We start from the raw sequence: 26,555 nt of genomic DNA, 5'->3' as shown, positions 1-26,555 counted from the left end.
AAAAAACGCTGCTTGATCTCGTGGCTCCTCCCTCAAACATAGGAGTACACAAAATTACCATTCAGTCCTTTTTAAAATCAAAATTCTTATCCGTGTTGATGTCTCTGTGCACGTTCTCATTGGCCTCTATGCTGGTACAGGGGCTACACGACCAATCGACAATCTCTTGCCTATACGTGTGAATGAAATTAATTTGGTGAAAGTTTTTATATTAGTGTATCACCATAATATAAAATTCAAATTGAGACCATGGTTTGAACGACTGAGGTCTAGATCCACCATATCAGCCGATACAAGTTGGTGTTGGCAATGGCTGATCTCGATACTTGGTTGATCCCATATTAATAGAACGATATGGATTTGGGGTAAAACTACAACATATAACCGATTTTTAGGATTCGTTTGGTTCCAAGGGGAATTAAAGGGTTAAGAAAATGAAATCTTCAAACTTTTAAACAAAAAAAAAACTTTTGTAATCACTACCCCATCCAACTATATTACTAACTCCAAATTATTCCATATTTGATTATTAAATTTCAATTTAGTTTGCATCTAGTTCCCTTTGGTTTAAAAAGTAAAATAAAATTTACATATATAATGTATTATTACTAAATTTTGTAAGAATTTTAAGTAGTTTATATAATCACATGAGATAAATGATTACTAAAGTTTCTTTTTAGATCTAAAAAATCTCGTTGCAATAGATCGGCCTTTAAGCTACGTTGATGAGGCTTTTCGGAACCTAATCGATCAAAAAATACAAAAAACAGTTTTTGCTTAAGAGAGGAGGGCTCTGAGGCTTTCTCAAACTTCTCTCTTGAAAGCCCTCTACTACTCGAACCAATCCCATTGAAAAAATGACTATTCCAGGTTGAGATTAGAAGGTTTGAGTTTTTCCACTGCACAAGCCCTTTGTGGGCAGCAATAACTTAATTAGAGAAAACTAGGGGTTAAAACCGTCCGATCTAGACCGCTGTGTGACAATATGTATCAATTTCTAGGGTAATCAACCACCAATTAGATCTCGTGCACTTCATGGTTTGAGGTATTGGTATCGGATCACCTATATCGGTATTGCTAGCCATCGATCTTGATACCATGTCGATACCATATCAGTGAAACGATACAGACCAGGGGTAAAATAATATAAAAAAAAAACCCAATTTTTTTACGAAAATTAGGGGTAAACTTGTTCAATATAGGTAGATCCGTATATCATATCGATTTGAAAATTTATCAAAATCTGACCTGATACCATGCCCTAAATTCTAAAACCATGGTGCACTTCAACCATATTTGAGACTTATTAACCCTATATGAAAAAAATAATGTTAACTGCTTGCGTGATTCCTGTACTCAAACATAGGAGTGAACGTAATTACTGACTTAGTTCTCAATAAAATGAAAATTTCCATTTAATTAAATAAGTTTGCACGCGCTCTCATTGATCCGCGCTGGTGCAGGCCCTACATGACAAGATACCGATCTCTTGATAATAAAAAAATAGTGTACTGTACTCTGAACGGCGCGTGGACAAGTCAGTGGTGACTGGTGACTGGTGAGGCTTTACATTTCGATTTTTTTCCCTCTAAAGTAAGACGCCAGAGGTGTGTCTCTGGCTCCAAAGAGCTCTTAAGAGACACTTGAGAGAGAGCGAGAGGGACCCAATACTCTTTCCTTCGTCCTTCCCCCTCTCTGTTTCTTTTTGTGGTCTCTATTTCTGTTTCAGAGTCATCGACGATTGAAGTCGACGACTGACCGTGCGCAAACAAACAATTCGGAGATATGATTTTCCTTGAACTTCACCTGAGAACAATTTGTTCTTCCGAGATATATAAGCTTTCGTTTTGCTTTTAAAATTTGTGGATTATCTGGGTTTGTTCATCTTCCATACTCCTTCTGAGGTTCTCTTTACTTCTTCTCTTGGCTTATCAACGGAAGCTATATAGCTGAACTGCGGCTTCGAAACTGTTCTGTTTTGGGAAGTTTTCATAGTTTTGGAGTTGGGTTTTGGTAAATTGGGGGTATCCAGTGGATTTTTAGTTTCTGCGTCTTTGGTGCTGTAGAAAGGAAAGTGTGCTCGAGCTCTTACTTCTGCAAAACCTGAATTTGGGAAAAGTTCCCTGCTTTGTCTTCGACTTCTCGGGCAAAACGGTACGTATCTATATTCGGTATCTAAATTCTAAGGAATCATGCGGAACTTTAACGTGTGTGAATGTTAGTTCTGATTTACCAGTAGTTGTGATTGAAGCAGAATATGTAGACATGCTTTCCTGCAATATAGTCTAGAATTTAGCCCAAATTTGCTTCTGTATACATGACCTTGAGGCTAAACATGTCGTTTATCTGCATCATCTTGGTTTCAATGCCCTTCTAGCTTCTTGTGAAGTGAATATTGTAGTCAGAGAAGCCATTGGATTTGAAAACTTGCACAGAAGACACTGAGATGAGAATCACGAAGTCTCATGTTTTTCATGGTACCCTGTTTTGCGGTAATCAATTTTGTGGAGGTATCTGTTCCTTTCTATTTTTCAGTTTAGATGGACAGCGGTAGGATTTATTTAAAGAAGTAGAGTAGGAATACACAGGAGAGATGCCCTGCAACTCTCCTACGCAATCAATTGGATGATGTCATCCTTACCGAAGCAGAATGCTTTGACATAGCTTTCTTATCAACCTCTCTCTACCCAAATAATCCACCCCCATCATTTTCTTTACTGGCTGTTGCGCTCTAGAAATTTTGATTTCATCAACCAGGCCCAGATTCTTCAAAGTCTTGTAAAACTTCCATCCTATGGATTCTTAGGCTTGTCTTTCGGATACATTCTTATAAGACGAGGTGCTGCATGACCCTTGTTTGAGTTGCTTCTTACTGTTGTCCTGTGAAGGGATATAGTACCTATCCAGTCAGTTCAACAAAAGCATCCTGAAACACCAGATGCGTTAGGGCCTGGGGTTATTAAGGGGACAAACATCCAAAGTTTAATTTGTCATTATTTTGCCTCCTTTTTTTTTTTGGGGAGGGGGGGGGGAACTGATGCAGGTGGAAGGTTTAGATATGTAATAGAGAGATCAGATCTAGTTTATAGGGAAGTTAGGGATAGGATAACGGGAGAAGATGAGGTTTCAAGATCAGATTCTGATCTTGGATGAAGAGAGAAGTTGAAGGTTGTTGGGAGGTGAACAGTCAAGTTCAAAACAGACCACGGTTTTGAGGGATAGATGAGGGATGGGGCTGGTTTGTTGTGGAAGAGATGAGGGATAAAAGGGGTTAGGTTTAAGGGCTGTAAGGCTTTTTAAAGGAATGGAAGATGAAAGGTTAGGTTGAGTTGCAGGTTTAATGGAGATTGGTTGGAGTTTGAAGAAGATGTAAAGAAGGAGATAGCTAGGAGGTTGTAGATGAAGATAGAAGAAGAGACGGGGGGGATGAGAGGGAGTATCGTGAGAGAGAGGAGAAGAGATTAGATTGAGAGGGGAAGAGAGAAGAGAAGACGTTGAGGAGAGGGGAAGGGGACTGCTTCAACGCAGGTCTGGCCACCAAGGCTCCAATTTTTGTTTCTTGAGAGATTTGTTAAGCAGAAAATAGCATAAATCTTTTAGAAAATGAAGTTATTCTTAGTCTTTCATCTTTTTTCACATTCAAATTAAAATTTTTTTTTCTACCTTATTAATATTTATGACACCATCGTAAATAATGCATTGCCTTTTTGATCGAGAGAAGCAAGTTTCCAATTCCTTGTAAATATGTTTACCCATTGGGTTACGGGTTTGACACCTGCAAAATTGAGGATGTTCAAAAAATTCCCTTCTAGAAAGCATTATGGAATGCTGGAAGAAGTGTGGCACTGAGCCGAATAGCTAAGAATCTAAGTCTCACTCTAAGTCCCTTCACACACCTGAGTTTTAGGATGTCTTGATCTCCTCTTGCTATCGCTTATTGAAATTATAGTACTTTTATCAATTTTTTTGGAATTTCTTATTGATTATATCTTATTTCATATTTTTATCTTTCAAGAAAGCAATAACATAGTATTGGGGCCTCTTACACAGCTATTTTGTGATTGAGTTTAAAAAATGACTAGTAGGACTTCTTTTTAACTAGCATTGTTATTATCTTTTTGTTAATAGTTGTTAATGTAGAAAAGTTTCTATGCATATATTATTCTCTTATAGCATATCTTTGCAGTTGATTTTTCTGTTTGAAGAGTCTAAGAGCAAAACATCTTCAGTGAAATACGGAAAAGGTATTATGGAGAAGATATCTAGAGTTATATCTGAGTCTTAAACCTTGCAATTGAAAAATGAAAAATGATACTTTTCCTGTGTTTTAGGTAGTATTTTTTTATCAGGAAATTATGGGATGTCCTTTTACTCTTTTCCTAGCAACACAAGATTCCTGGTGTCTTTGTTACTCATTCAAAATGATATTCACAAGTTTTTAAGCAATTAATTTCATTTTTCCTATTGCTTAAGTTAATCTCTCTCTCTCACTCTCTCTTTATATGCAGTGATCAGGATTGTATCTGATTGAGAAATGTAAATAAAATTCTTTCAAATAGTTATATTGAATGAACAGAACAAGGATACTCTATTATTGAATGGGGAATGATGTTGCCGAGGTTGTGGGAGCCCTGCCTCATTCTCATGCCAGCATCAAGGTAAATGGCTTAATGCTATGTTGACATTTGAGATTACTACCTTATCTTTTGTTTTTTCTAGTTTAAGTGTGATGCCTGGTGATTTATTGTCTTAACAACCATGAATTCTGATTTGTTACATAACCTATTGTCAGTTTTGTAACTCTTTAGGTTTCTTGTATGAACGAACCACAAAAATCTAGTAGCTATATGATATATTGAATAAGTTTACTTTTTTGTAACATGGAATAAAATATACAAATATGTGAATTAAAAGCAGAATTAACAGATGTAACTTTTTGTGTCATGGCCTAATGAGTTGCATGATAAGGACAATAATCACTGATAAGGGCAGCTGAAATGGCACCACCGGACAACCCAAGAAGCAAATCTAGTATAATATATGTTCCTACAATAATTTAGTTCATGTAAAATACGTTGTAAGAAGACTGTAATTTGAATAATCTAATGCGCATTGAAAGCTATATAAATGGTCTATATTTAATGGTTGCAACAAGAGATACATGGTAAATTAAATTTTGTCTGAATGAAATTTTGTGTCATGTGCCTGATAGATGAATCCGACACTGTCTGACTATGGAATTTTAAAGTAGTGGACTGTCCTCGTTTCAGGGCTAATAAGTTATTTTTGTTAACAAGAAAAGATAAGCTCCATGTTGGGGTGCCAATTGAGAGCTTAGTTTGCCAATATGCTGACTCAACCAATAATCTGGGCCCCAGTTAAAACTCAGGTGCTTGATTTCAACTTGGCCTGTTTTTACATTGAGATTCTCAGGTTGAAACTAAGAGGGGTTGAATCAGGGTCACAACATTTCTTCCAAAATTATTCCCAACAAGCATAACACACCCTTGGTATTCGCAACAATGATGACACTATATATATCAACACTAACAGCATGACACTTACAGTTGGCACACACACGTAGATGCATTGACAACTCTATCACACTTTTGATGCACATACACAGATGCACAAATACCAATCCTGACTTGCTGGGGCAATCCCAAGTTTACCGGTCCCACACACTGTAGCAAATACATAGGAGTATGCACTTCTATCTCGCTACCACAATGTTGTCAGGTCTACCAGATAGTACACACCCATCCTATCATCACCATGCACTTCACAATCTCCAAATAAACACGAGTACGAGAGTGAACCAATTTTAACGTGGTTCGGTTACTTCGGTAGTGTGCCTACATCCATAGAGTACCACCTTGACCAGGCGTTTCTTATACTCAATCCAATAGCGATTTTTTACTGTAACAAAGGCTCAGCAACACTTAATCCTGCTTCAACACTTGTCTACACAAGTGCAAGGGTTACAACCCAAACCCTAGACAAGCCCCGACTTGCAAGGTTTACAATGTAAGAACATAAAATCAAATCCCCCCAATTACATTCATGGTCTAGGTCTTTCAACAATAAACATAACCTAGAACAATAAAAAATAGGGACTTTGCGATGCGGATTACCTCTACTAGTGTAATCCTGTTGGCGACTGTCTCCCCCGATGCGTAAGAATCAACCCAAGTGTGCTACGATCTTCAATGGAATCGTCTAAATCACCAAAAACCCTTTTCAACATAACTTAGGGTTTTGGAGTCATGGTTTGCCTCACCCTGTGCATTCCCACCATGTACTGCCTCTCTGAAGTGCAGTCAATACCTTGCACACACTCTCATCTTCACGCGGATTGAGAAAATCTCCAGTATGGCTTCTACTGTGAAAATTGTGCTCTCTGTGAGTATTTTCACGTTTTTCTCTGTATAGGTACGAAGCTCTCTGAATTCTGAGCACGTAGGAAAAAACCGTGTCCAAATTGGAGTTAAATTGGTCAAGATATGGCCTTCCAAAGTTGGACACCCCAAATAGGAAAGGGGAAGGGCAATTTGGTGATTTCCTGGGCAATTTCGTGACATTCTGTACTTCATCGGCAACGGCGTGATGTTACCATGTGTAATGAGGCCTGTTGGGTCAATTATAGAACGTCCGATTGCCTTCTAAAAAGTGCGTGAAACATTGGCCATTGGATCTTCTCAGATCCATCAAGGAATAACAAGAGATATGTGGTCCATTCATTTGGAATATTCTGACGGACTACGGTGTGGAGCATGGGGGGTGCACAGGCGGCACCAATGGAGACTGTCAGACCGTGTTTCTAAAACATGGCACAATCATTAGCCCTTGGATTGGAATTCAAAAACGCGGATGGAATCTTCTTTGACCGATCAGAATATTAGTGTCCCTAGGTCGCAGATCGAATGAAAATTATTAAAACAAAATCTTTGCGTCCGTGTACCATGTGCATGACACACTCAATCACGGTGTAATACAGTTGAGTGGCAGTGTATGAAGTTTCATGCACCCGGCCAACCATATGCATCCTGGGAGAATCTTTCTCATCGAGGAAACCCGCGCCTAAGCACCCTTTTTCAGTGATTGTCAGATCTGAATCTCCCTTACCACATTCTCACCCGAGGGCGGATAGGTCGCTGACTCAGTCAACTTTCGCTCCGGTGTATGATAGGCATACCGAGCCTGGTCCTCCCAGCCTGCCAGAATGCAAGAAAAGGAATCTTGCAAGTAAAACGAGGTTTTGCCTTGATTTTCAATCCGATGAGAAAGAATAAGAGCTGGGGAAGGGCTTAAGCTAGTAGAACCACATCATATTGCAGGAAAAACTTCCAGAATGCTCCCCAAATTCGTCCAAACTCATTCAAACATCTCTCCATTGGCTCCGTTTTCGCGTGTCGAGACGAAAACCTTTATAACTTCCTCATCCAGACTAAGAATGACACACTTCTAGTTGCGTTAGAACCAAAACTTGACAAAATACATTTCCCATGTAGATCACTCTGCTCAGCTCTGCCATTAGACCTTCCAAAATGTCTCCAAACACGCTGCCATTACGTGAACCTATGATTTCACAACTTTTGATGTACGGGGCCTTCACCTGCTGCTTCGAACTTCTCCAAACTCTGTAAACTTGTAATAAACCTGCCAAAGCTGCCCCTCATGCTTGGATGCCTCAGAATGTCTGCCAAACTGTCATATGACCCTACATCACTGCCATGTCACATTCTGACCATTCCATCTCTGCCAACTCACATTCTCATCATTCCAAATCTGCCAAGTCATCAATACATACTGTCAAATGTGCCCATATGTACCTGGAAACCTTTGCAACCTGCCCGACACTGTATTCACTGAATCTGACCTGTCTACACTGTCCAGTCACTGGCTGTCATTGTTTGAGCTGCCATAGCAACTGTGCATCATCTGAAAACCTCTGTGATGTCACCAAACATCATAAACCATTGCCACACATGTCCGGAAGCTTCAGTAACTCTGCCAACTTGACTGTACTGTCACTACACTGCCAAGTCACTGTTTGTGACTGTACATCACCAAAACTTCACTGCCATACTGCAATAACATTGTACACATCTGTATTGCCACTGGTACGAATTTGTACTGCCAACTACCTCACTGTATTGACAACTGGTACACTTTACTCCTTTAGTACAAACACAGGCCACATGTGTCTACCACTGTAGTACTGTACTGTGTACTGCCTGCATCTGTACTGTCTGCACCACAGCAGTTTGTACTGCCACATTTACATCTCACTGCTGACTGTACTGCACTGCCAGCACTGCCACTGCTCAACTGCCATGTAACCTGCTCTCTGGTCCCTTCAAGTGCCTGAAGTACTGACCAAGCTCCCATTAGTCATCCACCAATGACTGAATCTCTGTGTGAGTGTGACTGTCACTGACTGTGCTGTGCAATATGACACTGTGTGAGTGTATTGGTTCTAACTGTGTTGTCCAACAATGACAACAACAACTGCCATATGTCCAACAATGACAACACCAACTGCCATATGCCCAACATACGTGGATAAAGAAAAAGAAAATAGTTTATTTTTAGGGTTTTCTTCCTCAACTTGATCTATAGTGAATCAGAAAGTCTTTTTGCTGAGTTGGAGTGGAGGGACACAATTTGTAAATTCACTTCTTATTGAATCCTATTAAGAAACGTATCCATAGAGGTGAAACAAGGATAGTGTTCCCGCTCCCTCTCCCTCTCCCTCTCACTGCCGCTGATCGCTGATGTTCGGGATAGTCCAAACTCCCTTTCATTTCTTCTCCTTTTCTAGCGATGACTACATCTCCCTCCCCCTTCCCCCTTCCCCCTTCCTCTCCGGCTCTTTCTCTTCCTCTCTAGTTCCAGCTCCAGCTCCCTCGCCCCTTGATCTCCCTTCCCTCCAGCCCGAGAAGTAATCTGAACAATGCAAAGGTTCTGATGTTAGCGGAGTGTTTATGGCAGCTGATATAGTCAGACCATGTGTACTTACAGCAGTTGATAGATGTTCTGGATTCCAAGGGCATTTTAGTAAATTTCCAGTTGAAAACTGATGAAATGGCCTAGCAGTCTATGAAGTGCATAGTGGATAAGTGATGAGTGTTGGATAACCTAGAGGGGGGGTGAATAGGTTACCTTAGTGGAATTTTTGCTCTTTTAAAATTGTACTAAAGTTTCAAGGCAGTGTAATATAAAGTAAATTAAAACAAGAGAGACACAAACATTTATAGTGGTTCGACTCAACCTTGAGTCTACCTCCTCTCAACTTTAAGAGAATTTCACTAATATTTTCCCTTTCAGTACAATAGGTGAGGAAAATACCTTTACAAATCTTTTTACCAGGATACGAGGATCCTACAATCTTTTAAGGACAAGAGAATCCCACAATCTTTTAAGGATAAGAGAATCCCTTACAAAACCTAAGTACAATCTAGGAAAATGTAAGTATACTTTACTCGTCTAAAGTCAACCCGACTCAAGAGTAAGAAATTAATTAACAAGAGAGATTGAATAGAAATGTTACCTATGCAAGAAGTGTTCCAAGTTACTTCTCGCAATGCAATTGTGAATGTGCAATGAATAGTAAGAAGATGCTTACCTTTGAGCTTTATACTAGTAGAAGATAAGGTCTTGAGTGATGATGTCAAGCTTGAGTAACTAAGCTTTCTTCTTAATTTGAAATAATAACACTAAGTGCTTGAATTGACTTTTTCACTTCATAATAAAGTAATCTTTTGGATTGTAGTGATAGTAAAAAGGTCGGACACATTTGGTATTTATAGGCATCATTTAATGCTAAAAAACCATGTGTCAAAATTGCTCTAATGGCTATAAAACGGCTAGTTTTTTAGCCCAACCGGTTTTCCTCTTGGTTTTGCCTGTCGACCGCTAAATATAGCCGTTGGGGAAAATAGAGCTGTTGGGACCTTTCATGTCCAAGCGGTCGATAGCCGGTCGACCGGTTGTGTGACCGGTAGGCGACCGTTTGGGGGAACCGATTGAAACCGGTTGCTCACTGTTTCCAGTGGTCGATTTGGCTCTGCAGCCTATCGACCAGTCATTTTGCCTGCCTGTCCTTGACGGTTTTTGGTCCAGCCTTTTCCCAATGAATGCTAAGGACTTCTAGGGTCTTTAAGTACCTTCCTAGAGTCTCTATATGATGCAAATGTAATTTCATTTATATGTATGCAATTACTATTGCAATTATGCAAGTGTGTGTACATGTATGTGCATACGAGCATCTTCATTTAAGTCTTCAACTTAATTTCTTCAAGAGATGTTCTTCAATCTTCAAATAATCTTTTCTTCAAGAGCTACTTTACTTGAGTATCTTGGAAATTCTTTACAGACTTGATCTCTTCAGGCTTTGTCTTGAGCTTCCTCGTGTTTTAAGCCTTAACTCGTTCTTCTTTATTATTCCATCAAACCTGTTGACATAATAGAACACAATGGCTTGTGTCAACTGTCAACTCGTTTGTTATCATCAAAACATTTATGGAGGGAGTGAAGTATTTTCCCAACAATAAGGTGGTTGAAGTGTATTTTTGAAGGCCTCAACTGTGTGGGTCCCACTGGTGACATAAGTAGGGTGGTAATGTGTCAAGGTAGCGGAGTGCCTCGTGGCAGTACTGGTGACAGCCTGCATGGCTGGCCACACTGAGGTGGCACTAGCAGAGGGCCATGCAGGCCAGCAGAACCAGCTACACATAGGCAGGTTAGCGTAGGAGGCTGCAACCACGCCTGCACATGGTGCAGAGCATAGTTGTCAAGTCGTCGCCTTCTTGGTGTCGCCTAGACGTTGTGACACTATGGCGTAGGGCCATTGCAGCCACAGCTGCATGGCCTCGCACTTGCCGCACGCACAGACTCAGGCCAAGGGCCAAGCAAGCAGGGGCGTTTGGCCTGGTACTATTGGGGTGTTCCAGCGGCTAAGGCATAAAAAGCCCCGTAGCTGCTCGACGTAATGACTGAGAGAGGTACTCAATATATGAGCTCTCGGTGAGTTGGTTTTCTTCTCAAGGGTTGATCTTTAAATATGGAAGTTAGGAGGACCTCTTGAGTAAATATCAGAGGTTTGAAGTATACCAAATATGAGGGCCAGATGAAGCCATGTCTGCAAGATTGAAATCAGTTTATCAAAATTAATGCGTTGCTATGGCACAATTCATTATACAAAAGAGATTCTGTCATGAGATTCATGGTTGGTAGAGAGCAAGGTGAATTGTGCTCCACGTCGCATCGAATCACATCCTGGTCGTTAAGCGCACGTGCTGTTGGACGACTTTAAAGATTCTGTCCCCTCGCATCCTTGTGGTCCATCTCCAATTAAATCGGACGTCTCAGATCGCTCCTTCTGCCATTGACCAAGCCAATAACGATACATCACCAACTGCTTTTTTTGGTGATGGTCGTCACACTTATGCCAATCCAACGACGTCGGAGATCACGCGATCCACAATCTAAGCTGACATGCCTAACACCGATCCAAAGGCCGAAATCAACCCTGCCTTTCTGTGATCCAAATCCAACAGCTACCGGGTGAGCCAATGATTCAATAGTGCACGCGTACACAGAATGTAGCCTCGGATATTCCATTTGGGCTATTTGGTTGGCTGAACTTGTCGAGTATGAAGAGTAGTACACAACAGAGGAGGAAAACTGAGCTCTTAAAGCTTCCAAGCCTGAGTTTTTGAAGAATTCTTGTTGAGGGCTTGAATGATCTTTTGAGTTGCATTAATCATCCTCAACCACCATTCTTGGGTTGCTTAAAGGCCATTGAAGAGGAAGAATAGTGGGTAAGTTGCAAGAGAGGAGAGAGAACCAAAGAGAGGGTTTCATTACTTGAAGATTCAAGTTTCCCTAGCTCAAAGGGGCCAATTGATGATTCCAGTGTTCATCCCGAGACCACATTAGAGCTTCTTAGTGAATGATTACCAAGGGGAAGATAATCTCTCATTAACAAGTCCATTTGTATGACATACGTTGCATATTTGTTGAAAAACCTAAGGCATTGTATTGTAAAGGGGAGGGACTTGTATTTTCTATTGATTTACATTGTAACCTGTCAAGTTGGGGCCTGATAGGATAGGGGTTTTAGCCCTTGTCTGAGTGGTAACTCAAATTGAAGCAGGTGTTGTTACATCCAAGGTATAATATCTCGCGATATATTGGTATCTCGGGCCTACCAAGATACCCGAAATTTCTCGAAATATGGCCGAAATATTGCATTTTTTCTGTAATAATAGTTGTTGTGCCTCCCTGGATCAACCCCACTCATGGCCCGCTGCAATTGACGTCCATTGTTCTCTGTTTGAAGGACATATGTGGACCACGGTATAGAATCGGAGAAGAAATGAGTGTAGTCATCCACAAGTGTCATGTAAATGGAGTCATCAACATACTGTAGGTAACCTATCCTAGGATATATGCTAGGGTTACCAATCGATCCAGTCTGTGAAGAAGATGATCCAGTGTGATATGATGTCGGCGCCGGCGGAAGAGGCGTTGGCACTGGCTGCATGTATGGCTGGTGAGGTTGGTAGCTAGGCCCGCTAGGGTATGCAAAGATGTCATCTATAAAAGATGATCCAGTATGTCCCTGGGACTGGGACTGGTAGTCATAGTCCCCTACCCCACTAAATTGCCCATATGATCCATATCCATATCCACCTTAAGGTTGTGATGCACTATAATCCGATGACAATGGAGTGGTATGTGCGTCAAAAGATGGCACGCCAATGCCCAGTCGGTCCTCCCTCCCTATCACCCATACTCAAACCGCCAACAGAGCTAGATAGGTCATCAATGTCCATATAATCATGTTGCAACTGTGTTTGTCGACCCCTACGCTTCCTGTTGTATGGTTGTAGGGGGGTCTTGAGGGTGGGGGTACGGGGGCACGTGCTCCGTGGTCCGTATCCTGTGTGGGCATGATCAAATTGTGTCTCTCTAGTGAATCGGACTGGCTCTACAGGCGCCGTATCCTCGCCTACCACATAACGCTCTCATGCCGTCAAAATCTTCACCACCACTACCACCACCACCACCACCACCATCACCATCACCATCACCATCACCATCACCACCATCATCAGCATCTGAGGACCGAGACCAGTCAACATCATCGGCAACATTGCCATCAGTGGGCTGGAATGGTATGGGTGAGGCTTCCCGTGTATGTATCTAACCCTCGTCAGCCATATAATCATCCACATCAGCACCAATCTCGAAAGCTATCACGGGGTCGGGCCTACCTCCCTCCTGATCCAACACTGGTTCGCCTCTATCCCTCACCCAATCCACAATAGGGTCCTCATCGTCTGAGTCAACCTAAAAGATGTCGGCGAGGTCAATAGTGCCCCTCTGTCCCTCATGTCCCATGCGTATGTGTTGCAATTTCAGCCTCAAGTTGTAGTGCATATACACCATGTCAAATAGACGTTCAGACCCCAATCTGTTGCGCCTCTTGGAGTGGATGAGTGCAAAGGTACTTCAGTTCTTCTCACAGCCAGATGCGGAACATGTTTGGGCAAGGACTTTGATTGCTATTTTTTCTTAAATTCTCAGCCGATTCCCTATACAACACCCACTATTCAGTTGCATTACAAGTTTACAACAAAAAAAGACATGTCAAATGTTGTTTCAACTTTCAACTTTCAACTTTCAAATTTCAATACATATATAATTTAAAACTTAAAAGAATTACTAGCATCATCGCGTGCTCTGCCTTGTATCGCAGCATCAGTTCCAAAACTTTCCAATGCATCCCTAAATATCTTGATCTACACCCATGTGGAAAATTAGTAAGTACTTCTTCACTACTTGTTTGAAAGCATCAATAAGTTGAGTTTCCAAATGAATTGTAAGACTCACCTCATTGTTGCAAATTGCTTGTAGTGCACCATCTGGCTCCAACTTCTTCACTACTTGTTTCACAGCATCAAAAAGTTGAGTTTCCAACCTAAGCCTATTGTTATATTTATACTTGGGGTTCAAGTAGTATGCTGAAATTTGACATATAGAAATAAGATATTGTCAAATGCATAGGTAATTAGTAAATAGTAATACTATAAATTAGTTACATAAAACAAATTTACTCACCAGCCTTATGCAGTGGATGCATAAGTTGATTCTCCCAGCGAGTATTGATGATATCCAAGAAGTGCTTGCTACTGCGAGGAGCCACACTGTAGATACTATCTTTCATCAAGTCCATTGCAGCATATAGGACTGGCATGGTTGGGCCCTTGAGAGTTGAGTCAGCAATATGTAGAACTTTAACTACTGGCTCCAAAACTTTCACCACTTTGCTTAGTTTTGTCCAGAAGTCCTCAGATGACATGGCTGCTTGTGCTTCCCTCCCACTTGCAGTATTGGAACCCTTCCATCCAAACCACTCCTCAGAAGCAAACATACTTCTCAGCCCAGTCTTATTTGTCTCAATGCTTTTTAGGGCAATGTAGTTGGTGGCAAATCTTGTGATGCCAGGCCTAACCAAGTCACCCCCACATTTTTCCCTCAGCAGATTAAGTGCATAGGAGTGGTTGTATACAAAGTTGGTGACTTGTCTTGCACTTTCAACCACAGTCTTCACCAACTTTAACTTTCCCATATCCTTTAGCATTAAATCAATGCAATGGGCTGCACAAGGAGTCCAGAAGAGCCGGTACTTACTGTTGTTCATCATCTTCTCCCCGGCCAACTTGAAGTTGCTTTCATTGTCCGTGACAATCTGGACAACGTTCTCAATGCCCACATCTTTTTCAACTACTTCCTTTAACAATCTGTAAATGTATTTCGCATCCTTTATCTCTTTGGATGCATCCACAGATTTGAGAAAAACTATCCTCCTATCACAATAAACTATGAAATTGATGATGGACTTTCTTGTAGGCCCAGTCCATCCATCTTCCATTATAGTCACCCCATATGTCTCCCACATACTCCTCATCTCCCTAATATACTTATCAATCTCAGACTTTTGTTGAGGTAGATAAACATTCATTACCTCATATGGGGTGGGGCCCTTGAATCCTGGGTCAGCCTCTGCAATGGTATCTATCATGGTATCATAATGGGGGCCTTGTGCAGTGTTTGCTGGGATGGTATGGTATAACATCCACTTAGCTATTGATTCTTTAACCAACCCTTTCATCCCCTTCCATGCTCCTTTGATTCTTGGTTGACTGCTTCCTTTCTTCTTATGCAATTTAGGATCTGATGCTGATGGTGGTATTGGTACTGATAGAGGTGTTGGGGCTGCCCTCACACTTTGTGATCTTCTAAAAGGATTGAAAGATCTAGAACCTCCAGATGTGCCAGCTCCTCCACTACCCCCTACTCTTTGTCTCTGCTGATCATCTTGAAAACTCACTCTACTCCTTGAAACAGTCCGTCGAAAATCCCTAGCCTCCTCTGCTGTTTGTATATCATCAAATACTGCAATGTCCTCCTCATCATCATCAGAGGAATCATCATCATCATCATGGTATTGTCTTCCTCCTCCCATTGAACTCCTCATTGTATCCTCAAGTTGTTCTCTTATCCTCTGCTTGTCAGCCTTCCTCTTCTTCTTTCCCCTCAAACTGTCACCAATTTCTCTAGCTACTTGAGTAGGGACCATATGACAATCTACAACATCTTTAGATCCTCCAGTCAGATGTTGTTTAAGTCTACTGGACCCACCTCCCAAAAACTGCATGTGACAATAGTTACATTGGGATTTTCTCTTATCCCCATCAATTGGAGTGCCATGTAACCATGGAATGTCACCCCTATGCTGGCTGGCTGGTCTCTCTTGTTCTCTCTGTTCTCTTTGCTCCCTCTGCCCCCTCTGCTCCCTCTGTTGACTACTTTCCCCCACCTTTTGCTTGCCCTTCGCACGTTGTCTTTCACGATCCGCCATAATAATACTTGTTTACTGCAATGTAAGTAAAACAAATAATTAAAAACATAATGTAGATGCACTTCAATTGACACTTTTATAATACTAATACACTTGTATAGCTATTTAATATTTTCCCCCTAACCCTTATATTTTTCGCATAATTAAAAACAATTTTTTATATATAATTTTAATATAAATATAGACCTAGCACAACAAAACCATAAATTATTAAACATAACATATATCTAATGCATTTCAAAACATGTGAAAATTACTTTTATATTTTTTCAAACTTAAAACTCATATTTTTCCTTATTTATTTTTTAATTTTTTATATATTTTTCTTAATTTCCGAAAATTAAAATAATTATTTATGAGCAGAAAAATAAATTCGACACCGTGAAGCCGTAGATTGGCCATTGGTGTCTAACATATATTTAATTCATTCCCATCTAAGTCATATTACCCCTAATTTTTTCCTATTTTAGTTGTAGGAAAATCAATTTTTAAAACCAGAGGAAAAAAAAAAAAAAAAACGTATGGAAAAAAAATTTCGACACCGTGAGGCTGTAGATTGGCCTCCGGTGTCTAACATATATTAATATCATCACCATCCAACAACATTTGTTCATAGTATTTTCAAAAAAATAGTTTTAGAGAAATAGGATTTACCTTAAATAGTGAAAAAAGGCTTGGAGGATGAGCTTAGATGAGCCTCCGACGTGTTTCCGGCGATAATGCGTCGAAAACTATGAAGATCAATGCTTGGAGAGTGGAAGAAAATCAAGGAGAAGAGAAGAAATGAGGAGAGGAGGAGGAAAAAACAGTTCTGTAGAGGGAGAGGAGGAGGAAAAAACAGTTCTGTAGAGGTCTCGGTCGAAATATCGACCGAGACCATCGATATTTGGTCTTTATGTAAGAGGTCAGTGAAAAAACATGTTTTTTTTACATATTTCGCCGATATATCGGTTTTAGACCGAAATGTGCCGATATTTCACGAAATTTCGACCGAAATATTGCACTTTTTCATTTCGTTTGGGCATTTCGTCTCGGCCAGGTCGAAATTACCGAAATATGGCGAAATTTCGTTGATATATCGCGAGATTTGGTTCCATGGTTACATCTGGACTGTAGCAGTAGTCAAACTTGTGTAGTGTATTGGGCAATATACAAGACCCTGGTTAGGGTATTGCTCCATGGATGTAGGCAGTTGCCGAACCACCTAAAATTATGTATTGTGTGATTGTGGGTATAGAAGTTTTGTAGATGTTAGTAGGATGGGTATGCATTGTCTAGTAGACCTGGCCACACTGTGTAGCGAGGTGGACATGCATACAATTGTGTGTGGATACTGGTGAAATTGGGATTGCCCCAGCCAGTCTGAGTGCAACAGTAGGAAGTGCTAGGCAGTGAGACAATTGGGGTCAGTTGTTTGGGAAGAATTTTGGAGACACTGTTCGCTCCCTTCTCTCAGTATCCACCTTGGAACTTCAAATAGCTTTTTCAGTCGTTCATGAGAGCATTGTCAAGTTCCGAATTGTATGGCAAAAATGAAAAGCAGTTATCAAGTCTCAAATTGTATACCCCTACAACCGTTGATGGTGTCCAGAACTTGATAACCCAGTCAGCAGGAGCAGACCGGGGATCAAATTTGATGATAACCCAAAGGGTCCCCTTCGAATGCATTCACTTAACCACGAACAGAGGGCACCACCTGACTAGAGAATATCTAGAATATTGGGTAACCCCTCCAGAAAACCTAGACCCATTAACATATCGACAACGATTCTTCAAATTCAGGGGTAATTCCATTAAATCTAGTCGGATTTACATGAAAAATTATCAAATAATGGATCTTCTGAGTCCATCGTTCTCCAGATTAATATTATTTTCAGATTTGCACTCACTTCCGAATCTCCTTCTCCCTCCCCTCTTCCCCGCTGAGCAACCTGTAAAACAAGTTGTGTCCGAATGTATTGTCATTGTGGTTCAAGTCATAGAGAGAACTCTAGGAACCACCTCTTTTTCTGGGGCTGACGAAGCTGGTCGAGCCATGTGATCCAAGGAGAGCTACTTGGCGAATAGAAGCTTTGAGGGTGAGCTCTATGCTGTTTCTTTTAAGGTGGGTGGTGAAACTCGTAAATCTGTGTAATGGATTGGTCTGCATTGGAGGGAGGAGGAAGGAATTCCAGTGAGGAAGGGGGGGGGGGAGAGAGCCGTAGGGGAGAGGGGGGAGGGAGATGTAGAATTTTCCCTACAAGATTCCAATAGAGGTGAATTTACAAATTCTACCCCTCCACTTTAATTCACCAAAACAATTTAAGAGGGTAGACAAAAATATAGGGAACTGAACTGCCTCACTCTTTGTAGTGACGCATGAGAGTACCGTTAATTTTATGTCTATTTATTTTTGTTAGCAGGTCCAGTCAGTCGGATTCTTTGAGCTTCTTAGTCAAAATCTTTATCTTCCTTTCTCTACATTTATCTAGTTGTTTTATGTTACTAACTTTGTAGTTTCAGGACGGCCAATCTAATCTTGATCCATGGTTGCAGGTGCACCGGTTGATGTGCACAGAGCTTATGAAATTTGTTGATAGAACCTCACAGATATTACCGGTTGTAGAATCAGCTCGACCGCGATGCACAATGGGAATACAAGCTCTGTGTTCGGTAAATCTTGCAATAGAGAAAGCCAAGGCACTGATTCAACATTGTGCAGAATGTAGCAAACTCTACTTGGTATGTATTTAGTAATACCACTCCCCCTCCGGCCCCCACCCCCTCCTCTCCAAAAAAAAAAACAAAAAAACAAAGGGTAATATATTCTAAATGTACTTTGAACAGTGTCTGCTGAACTCCAGGACAAAATGTGGAGTTTTGTATTTCTTCTTAGTGTAATATGTCGACCTGTGTTTCTGATAGCAAGAGCTGCAAGAAAACAAAACATTAAGCATTTGGTGGTAACTTGGCTGTTGGGATGCAAAATGATGGAAAAGCGCTATAGATATGTGAGTTGTTAAGGGAAGACCAATGTGACTATCTGTTCTTCAACTACATTTGGAAACTTTATTTCAGCCACACATTTTGTAACTTCTAATCAAGATGGTGTTGTACAACTTTGCAACCTTGGCTAGGTATTATTAAATACTTTTGCAGCGGAACCAGTTCATGAATCATGGCAACCTACATATTTCCTTAGTATACCTCGGTGGAAACCTTTGGTACTATAATTAGCACCATTTTGGACGTCAAAGACTACATTCAATCACTTTTGAAGTTTTTCTTAGTTCATATGGCTTACATGCAATGGAACCTCAAGCCTCACCTATGTTTCCTACATCAGACTCAACCAATAGAACCATAGTAACACCTGATGGTGGACTTATCTCATAGATAAAAGTTATTTGTTGTTCGCATGCAAAAGAATGGAATTATTTCGATGGATCAGATCATTTGGTCGAGGCCATTATCAACAATCCCATAGTTGATCCGTCAATGAGACAACCTATGCGTATTCCTTAGTTTGTATTCAGAAGTTGATTCACTGAGGCAATATGAACATAGTTGGAAAGCATTTGTTGTGTGTACCATAGTTGTTTTCTCAGATTTGACTCAGCTTGCCTTACCTTCAAATCATTACTTGATGAGTGGATTCACCAGTCTAGCTAAATCATTGCCTACATGTGGCAAGTTTGCTGAATGAGTATTACTTTGTTTAGTACTTAAAACTTCAACTATTTACAGGAGAGAATAATACTTAAGACTCTAAAGGTTCACAAAGATGAAAACAGGAGTTGCTAAGTTGGAGGACTGATCATCCTGGTTGTTCCTTTTTTCATGTCTTCTCATCTGCTTTCTCTATTGTTCTGATCCTTATTCTTTGTTTTTTTTTTATGGGGAGGTAAAGTTTGGGATTTAAGTTTCTTTTTATTTTAAGGATCTTTTCATTGTTGTTGTGCTTGATGTAGCTGTCCTCTTCATTTATTTGTAATTCCAACTCATTGCTTCTTAGAGCTGTTTCTCTCCCTCTGGCAGTAGGCCAATGGTCTGAAGCACCATCAAAGGGATGGCATTTCAACATGGTCAGTGATTTCAAATAGCCATGTTCAACGGTGACATGCAATGAATAAAGTAAGTATGATCCAGATAAAGATTGAAGAAGATGGTCAGTGCTGCAGCACAATGAACAGATAAGTTGGATGCAGACAAAGATTACTTGAGAATGTTGAAAAGATGTTTGAAAGAGCTAAACCAATCTAGATGTTTCGGACCTTTGATAATTCTAGGGATGTTGGTTGTTATAGTTGCATGAATGCAACTCAGAGCATATTGATTTAGGTGTCTCTATTGATGATATGATGTATTTTGAGATCCAGGTAGAGATGCAGACAAATATTAAAGAAGATTATTACAGAGAGATTGAAGATATGATTGGTTTTTTAAACCCAAAGCTTGGATTAGTTGAATGTTATTTCATCACTTCTATATTTGACTACTCTACACTTCCATTACTGGAGTAAACTTAGTCAAACTGCCCCATTTTTCTGAGTTCATGACTAGCAGACTAGGTAAACTAGCCAACTTATTGAATAAGTAATAAGAATGAGATGTGTTAAGCTTTTTATCATCCTAGCGTTGAGCTATTTTTCCACAGGACCTCCCCTACAGTATCGTCACCACAGTAGAGTTTAACCACCAAGTTCGGGTTGGATTGGTTTGGTTCCTCTACGCCTAGGACACCAGAATATCAAACCATGAACGAAGAAAGGCATGAGAGAAAAGCATATTGGCTTCATTATTCCATAAACCTTAGCTTGGCCTTCTTACTCTTTGAATTGGTTATACTAATAATCAAAACTGACTTTGTACCTAGGTGGAAGTTACTGCTTTAGAATGATTTGGAAGTTGTTTTGTTATTTTTTTCTCTATTTGAATCTTGATATGATGTTTTCAATCAAATGATGGGGGGCTTCAAGTTTTCGTATATGGTGACGGTGATATGAGAGATTCTTGTTCATTTATAAAAATCTTAATTGTTTGGTAAAATGTAATATGTAATGTAGGTTGTTCTAATCTTCTTATTTCTTGGGTCTCTTAATTTTAGTTACTGATGTAAAGTTTTTCTGATTAACCACTTCTCAGGCAATCACAGGAGAGGCAATATTATCAAGATGTGAAAAAGTACGTAAGATGTTGGAGCTGAGTCTAACTCAAATACAGAATGTGGTTTCCCTGGCGTTGGCAGGACAGGTCTGTCCATCTGCATCCTTCTAAGCATTGTTTCCTCATTAGTTGGATTTGGAAGTTACACTGTTCCCCCTGCTCCACAGTAGAAAATTAAATAATTCGTGAATTAAGAGATATTAGTATAACAATTTTGTAACAAAAAAGAAAAAAAAAAAAAACTCTATCTACCCACTCATATGTATACAAAACATACACAAGGACATTCTTGTCACAAGGATCTGATTCATTTCTTTTTTTTTTTTTTTTCCCTTAAGAACAAGAATCTGGTTTTTTAATCGTCCATTATGATCTCTGTCCAACCTGCACCAAAATAAGCTCTTTCCACCTCTGGAAATTCTTGTCACTTATGCCTGGTCCATGGGATATGAACCAACAACAGAACAGATTTTAGTGATTGGACAAGTTTAACCATTTACATGCAAAGCCCATGCTTGGATTCATGGTTGGAGGTTTTGATCGAAACCGAAATCTCTAAGTTTTCTCAGTTTCGAGCTTCGCCGAAACAAAAACCAAGGAGGCCCAGGGTCGAAACCTAGTGTCGGAATCTTGAAACGAGATCCGGCACGTCTCGGTTTCAGGCCTGACCAAAACCAGCTCCGAAACAGAGATCTCGATCCTTGCTTGGATTGCATTTTAATGGAATTTCATCTGCTGAAAACCATCTCATTGAATTCTACAATCTCCTTGCTAAGGGATAGCTGGTCGTAGCTAAATTCCCATAGCCATTTCGTGATAATGCTTAATGAGCACAGATGTCAATCCTTCAACCATAAGCAATGTAAAAAAAAAGGCCATTACCCAGTGCTGGTCCTGCCTGTGCGGGATCCTGGGAGGGGTGAGTTTAGAGCAGTCCCAACTGTTGGGAGAATATCAGAATAGTCCCACACCGGTTACTAAGGATGTCAATTTGGAACCGAAAACCGAAACCAAAACCGACCGTTTAAAACTGTACTGTATTGAACTGAAGGAGAATCGGTACGGTTTTGGTATTCAGAAAAGACATCTTCTTCGGTTCGGTACAGTAAAACCATTTGGTATGTACCGAACCATACTGAATTGTCTGTATTTTAACCAAACCAAGGATACCGAACCGAAACCGTACCGATTGACACCCTTAGTGGTTACCCTTGAGTCCTTCTGTCCCTCCAAGTAGTTCGAGCTTTTGGGTTTTTTTATTTACATGGTATTAGAGCCAGTTTTCTCCAATCCTATTGCAGGTGTCTCCGGACCTGCCTCTGTTCATCCGTACCCATGTACGCAGTTCCGGGCTGCCTACCCGTGAGAGGAAGTGTTGGGAGAATAGTCCCACATCAGTTACCCCTGAGGCCTTCCGTCCCCTCATATACTTGCGAGTTCCTCCACCCATTAGTTTGAGCTTTTGGGTTGGATAGCTTTTGGCATTTTAACGCAAAGTGGTCGCCCTTAAGACTCAAACCCGGGCATTTGCCCTGGCAACCCGAACCTTTTATCATTGTTCTAAGCAATATAATTATCCCAAAAAAGAAAAGAGAGGAAGCAATATCACTGTGAGCACAGGTTAGCATGGCATTGTGTGACTGTGACAAACATTTGTGTGCATTGGATTCTTGCCACTGAGTAATTCTGCCTTGGGTATTCCTTCAGCAGAATTAAATTGAACGGGTGGTCTAGATGTCTGAGATATCCTTTTCATTGTAGTGAGTTAAATATATGTGCTGAGAACTCACAGAAAAAGTTGTTGGATGATCAGTTTTTATCCTATGTTTAGTTATCTTTAATGACTAAGGGCTATCTTAGATTACCTCACTAACTAGGGGCTATCTTGTTTTCTTTCACTATGAACCAGCTTATTGGTTGAGGTATATAACAACTTTTGGATTTTGTTGCAATACTCTGATGACTAATTTGCTTAGATTTCTGACCTATTATTCTTTAAAAGAGTCTGATAGTGAGATTTGTCATCTCTAGATATCTGGAATTGTTGACGATCTTCGGGATGCTAAATTTCTCATGGAGCCTTCTGAAGAAGAGGCTGGGAAGGTTATGCTAGCTTTGCTTCGGCGGGACCCAATCGCATCAGATCCCATAGAAACTTCAGAATTTGTGGCATTTCAAATTGCTGCATTGAAGTTGCAGCTCACATCCCCAAAGGCTCTCTTGATAGAGAAAAGATCTATTAAAATTCTTCTTGGCGAAGTCTCCGATACTGATAAGAAAAAGGAGAAGATCCTGAAGTACCTACTTTATATTTTGAGGACGTACGGAAAATCAGTTCAGAGCGAACAAAAAGATGTAGCTATTGTTCAGCATGAGGATTCAGATGCATGCACTAAATCTGCATGTAATGGTGCTGTATGTGATGAGTCTATTGAACTGGAACCACATGTTCAATATGGGTCTGATGAGGCTCAAACTGATGCACGTAGGACGCCCATTCCTCCTCAGGAGTTCAGATGCCCAATTTCTTTGAAACTTATGCATGATCCTGTCATCATTGCTTCCGGTCAAACATTTGAAAGGATGTGGATTGAGAATTGGTTCAGTGAGGGACATGATACATGTCCAAAGACCCAAGTAAAGCTGCCCCATTTGTCAATGACTCCAAACTTTGCCATGAAGGACCTCATTTCCAAGTGGTCTAGGAGGCATGGGATCCCTATTCCTGACCCATGTTCAAAGTCAACTCCTGGGTCACTTAGCTCATGGAAAACTTCATCTTGCAGTTCCATTGTTAGCTTTGGAAGTTCTCTGAATGATGTGACTTTTCCAATTGATGTCAGCGGTGTTTCACTTGATTCTTTGGATGCTAGTTATGCTTCTGATTCATCACATGTTAAGATTGTAGATGCCTCGAGTTTGGTACCCCCTCGGATGAATAGTGGTTTTCATGGATGCCAATCTTCTGTGAACTCCAATAATTGGATTGGTTCAGTATCTCTCTCTAAACTTGCTGAACTTCCATGGGAATCACAATGCAAAGTCGTGGAAGATGTTAAAAACCATTTGAAAGAAGATGATCAGGCATGGTTCTATTTGTTTTCCGATTCCTCTGTCCAATCATTGATTAGATTTATGGAGGATGCACGCAGTCTGTTTGATGTAAAAGCACAGGGAGATGGAGCTCAAGTGCTTTTGGCCTTGTTGAGTGAGTGCAGGTAAGTTTTCTTTTAAGTTTCAAACCTCAACCAGTATTGTTCCTATTACAGCGGTGTTGAATGTTTAGATTCTAACATTATGTTTTTAACCTGAAAAAGTTATGACTCATTTAGTATATATGTAGGTTGGTTTTGCTGAATCGAGGAGTGACTTGATTCAGATTGAAGGTACTAAAAGAGCTAGGGGAAGGCCTAAAATGACCCTAGGAGAAGTGGTGAGAAAAGACATGTATAGTTTAGGTCTTGTTTCTAGTATGCATCGAATAGAGCTGCTTGGAGGGCAAGGATCTGTGTAGACGACCCCAGTTAGTTGTCTTTAGACTGATTTGTAGTTGTTTTTAATGTGTTCCCCTTCTTTTATTCTTATTATTTATCCTTTCTTTTATTTTTCTGTGTGTGTGTAAGGATCCGTGTAGCCAACCCCATTTAGTTGGGATAAGGCTGAGTTGTTGTTGTTGTAGATTGGTTTTGCTTAGCTCAGACCATGCTATTTGGTGAAGATGTGAGTCAGATACGTAACCTGCACTGTTTTTAGATCTACTTTGGGATTGCAATGACTTGACTGAATCTATGCACACCGGTTTTCTATCTTTGCTCTGATTTTTCTCACAGTTTCATCTCTGTTTTGGAACTTTGCTGTATTTGATTGTCAACTGATATATAAATGTGTTTATTTCTTGCAGAAATGAAATACCATCATTGAGTGAACATGAGTTCCATTTGTTGGCGTCATTTATCGATTCCGAAATTTCTAAAGAAGCTCTTTCCATCATTGAAGTCCTGTCGGTCCACCAAGATTATAGATCCAAAATCATGGCATCTGGTGCTATTCTCCCCATCCTAAAGATCCTTGACACCCAAATCAGTGATTCCCAGGTCTTTGCTGTTAAAATACTATATAATTTGTCACTGAACAGAGACATTGGTTCCGATATTCAATCATTGGGGTGCATCACAAAGCTCGTTCCTCTCCTGGGTGATAGCTCACTTGCAGAGTATTCCATAAAAATTATCAGAAACTTATCCAACACTGTAGGTGGAAGGGTTGCCATAACTGAAAACAATGGATGTATAGCTTCCATTGCAGAACTACTTGAGACTGGCTCTCATGAAGAACAAGAACATGGAGTGGCTGTTTTCCTTTCTTTATGTTTGCAACGTACTGAATATTGTCTGTTGGTACTCAGAGAGGGCGTTATCCCACCTCTAGTGAACATCTCTGTCAATGGCAATGCACGAGGAAAGGAGAGTGCAGTGGAATTACTTCGGCTTTTGAGGGATGTCAGATCTGGTGATTCTTTAGAAAATTCACTTCCTCACCCTGGAGCTTATCTTGAATTTTCACAGGATAGCAACAGCTCTAAAGAGAAGAAACCATCTTACAAGGCTCCTGGATTTTTTAGAAGGAAATTGAAAGAACTGTCCAAACCCAGATCTTTAGCTCTCTTCTGAGCCACAGGTGACTGAATGGTTTTGTATTGTGGAGTAGATCGAGCAACTTCTGGGAATGATTTCCTGTACAAAATTCAAAGGATTCAACTAATTTATCTGCTTATCCAGGGGAGGCTGAAGAATATCTTTTTAGCAGGTACATCAGTGGGTTAGTGATCAACTTGGGCTGATAAAAATAACTTCTAGCATGCATTTTTCGTCCGTCTTGTTATTCATGTTTGTTTTGGCTGGTTTTGCTGGCTTGATTCTTAATAAATAATGTACAGTCTTGCTGTGTTTTTGTGAATAGCAGGTTTTTGACACAGTAGTCAATTTTTTGCACCTCTGATCTGTATTAGGATGCTTTTTCTGTTAAGATGTTGAATGTAACAAATTATGTTCAGATTGGCGTTGTGATTTTGATGACATGAATGTTTATAGTCATGCAGCGATGCAATATTTGAATGCCGACAGTGTGTTGAGTATGCACATATGAATCTTAGACCTCTTCAGGTACCCATATGGAGGATGGCAAGGCGTCTGCGGATGTGTATCTTTATCATGTTTGCCTTTAAGGTCTTTTGCATTCTCACTCATGTTCAATTTTAGTCCTATTAGCCTATTTTTTTCACTTTCAGGCTTTTGAAAATGTGTAGAACACTTATAGTAATCTGAAAAAGATTGTAACACCACACCCTTAAGTTATTGTGAAATGCCAACCTTACGTTTGACAACCAAGACACCTCTCTCTCTCTCTGTGCATGGGCCGGAACAATGTGGATCATATGGGACGATGAGTCACATTTCTTGTTTCTCTACCAGACCAA

The 26,555-nt window shown here is 40.3% G+C and overlaps 1 protein-coding gene across 2 annotated transcripts; it reads left to right on the top strand.

Annotated features, from left to right (window-relative positions):
• Positions 1-1,869: 1,869 nt before the first annotated feature.
• LOC122661701 (U-box domain-containing protein 5-like) lies at positions 1,870-26,193 on the top strand. 2 transcript variants are annotated; one of them, XM_043857195.1, is made up of 7 exons: positions 1,870-2,013; positions 2,044-2,154; positions 4,516-4,658; positions 18,470-18,655; positions 21,059-21,166; positions 23,111-24,297; positions 24,981-26,193. In XM_043857195.1, the coding sequence occupies exons 3-7, from the start codon at positions 4,599-4,601 to the stop codon at positions 25,747-25,749; spliced, it is 2,310 nt and encodes a 769-aa protein (XP_043713130.1). In that variant the 5' UTR covers positions 1,870-2,013; positions 2,044-2,154; positions 4,516-4,598; the 3' UTR covers positions 25,750-26,193. The 2 variants fall into 2 exon arrangements, with proteins under 2 accessions (XP_043713130.1, XP_043713131.1); XM_043857196.1 differs by having other exon boundaries at positions 2,044-2,171.
• Positions 26,194-26,555: the final 362 nt, after the last annotated feature.

The sequence above is a fragment of the Telopea speciosissima genome, chromosome 5 (genome assembly GCF_018873765.1).
Source record: "Telopea speciosissima isolate NSW1024214 ecotype Mountain lineage chromosome 5, Tspe_v1, whole genome shotgun sequence".
Classification (NCBI taxonomy): domain Eukaryota; kingdom Viridiplantae; phylum Streptophyta; class Magnoliopsida; order Proteales; family Proteaceae; genus Telopea; species Telopea speciosissima.
This window is presented reverse-complemented; position numbering and strand designations above follow the sequence as displayed.

Excerpts from the sequence above, each read along its gene's own strand:
- LOC122661701 (XM_043857195.1), top strand. The coding sequence starts at position 4,599 with ATGGGGAATGATGTTGCCGAGGTTGTGGGAGCCCTGCCTCATTCTCAT. Across the intron at positions 21,167-23,110 it reads CCCTGGCGTTGGCAGGACAG|ATATCTGGAATTGTTGACGA; the intron begins GTCTGTCCATCT and ends TGTCATCTCTAG. Across the intron at positions 24,298-24,980 it reads GCCTTGTTGAGTGAGTGCAG|AAATGAAATACCATCATTGA; the intron begins GTAAGTTTTCTT and ends TATTTCTTGCAG.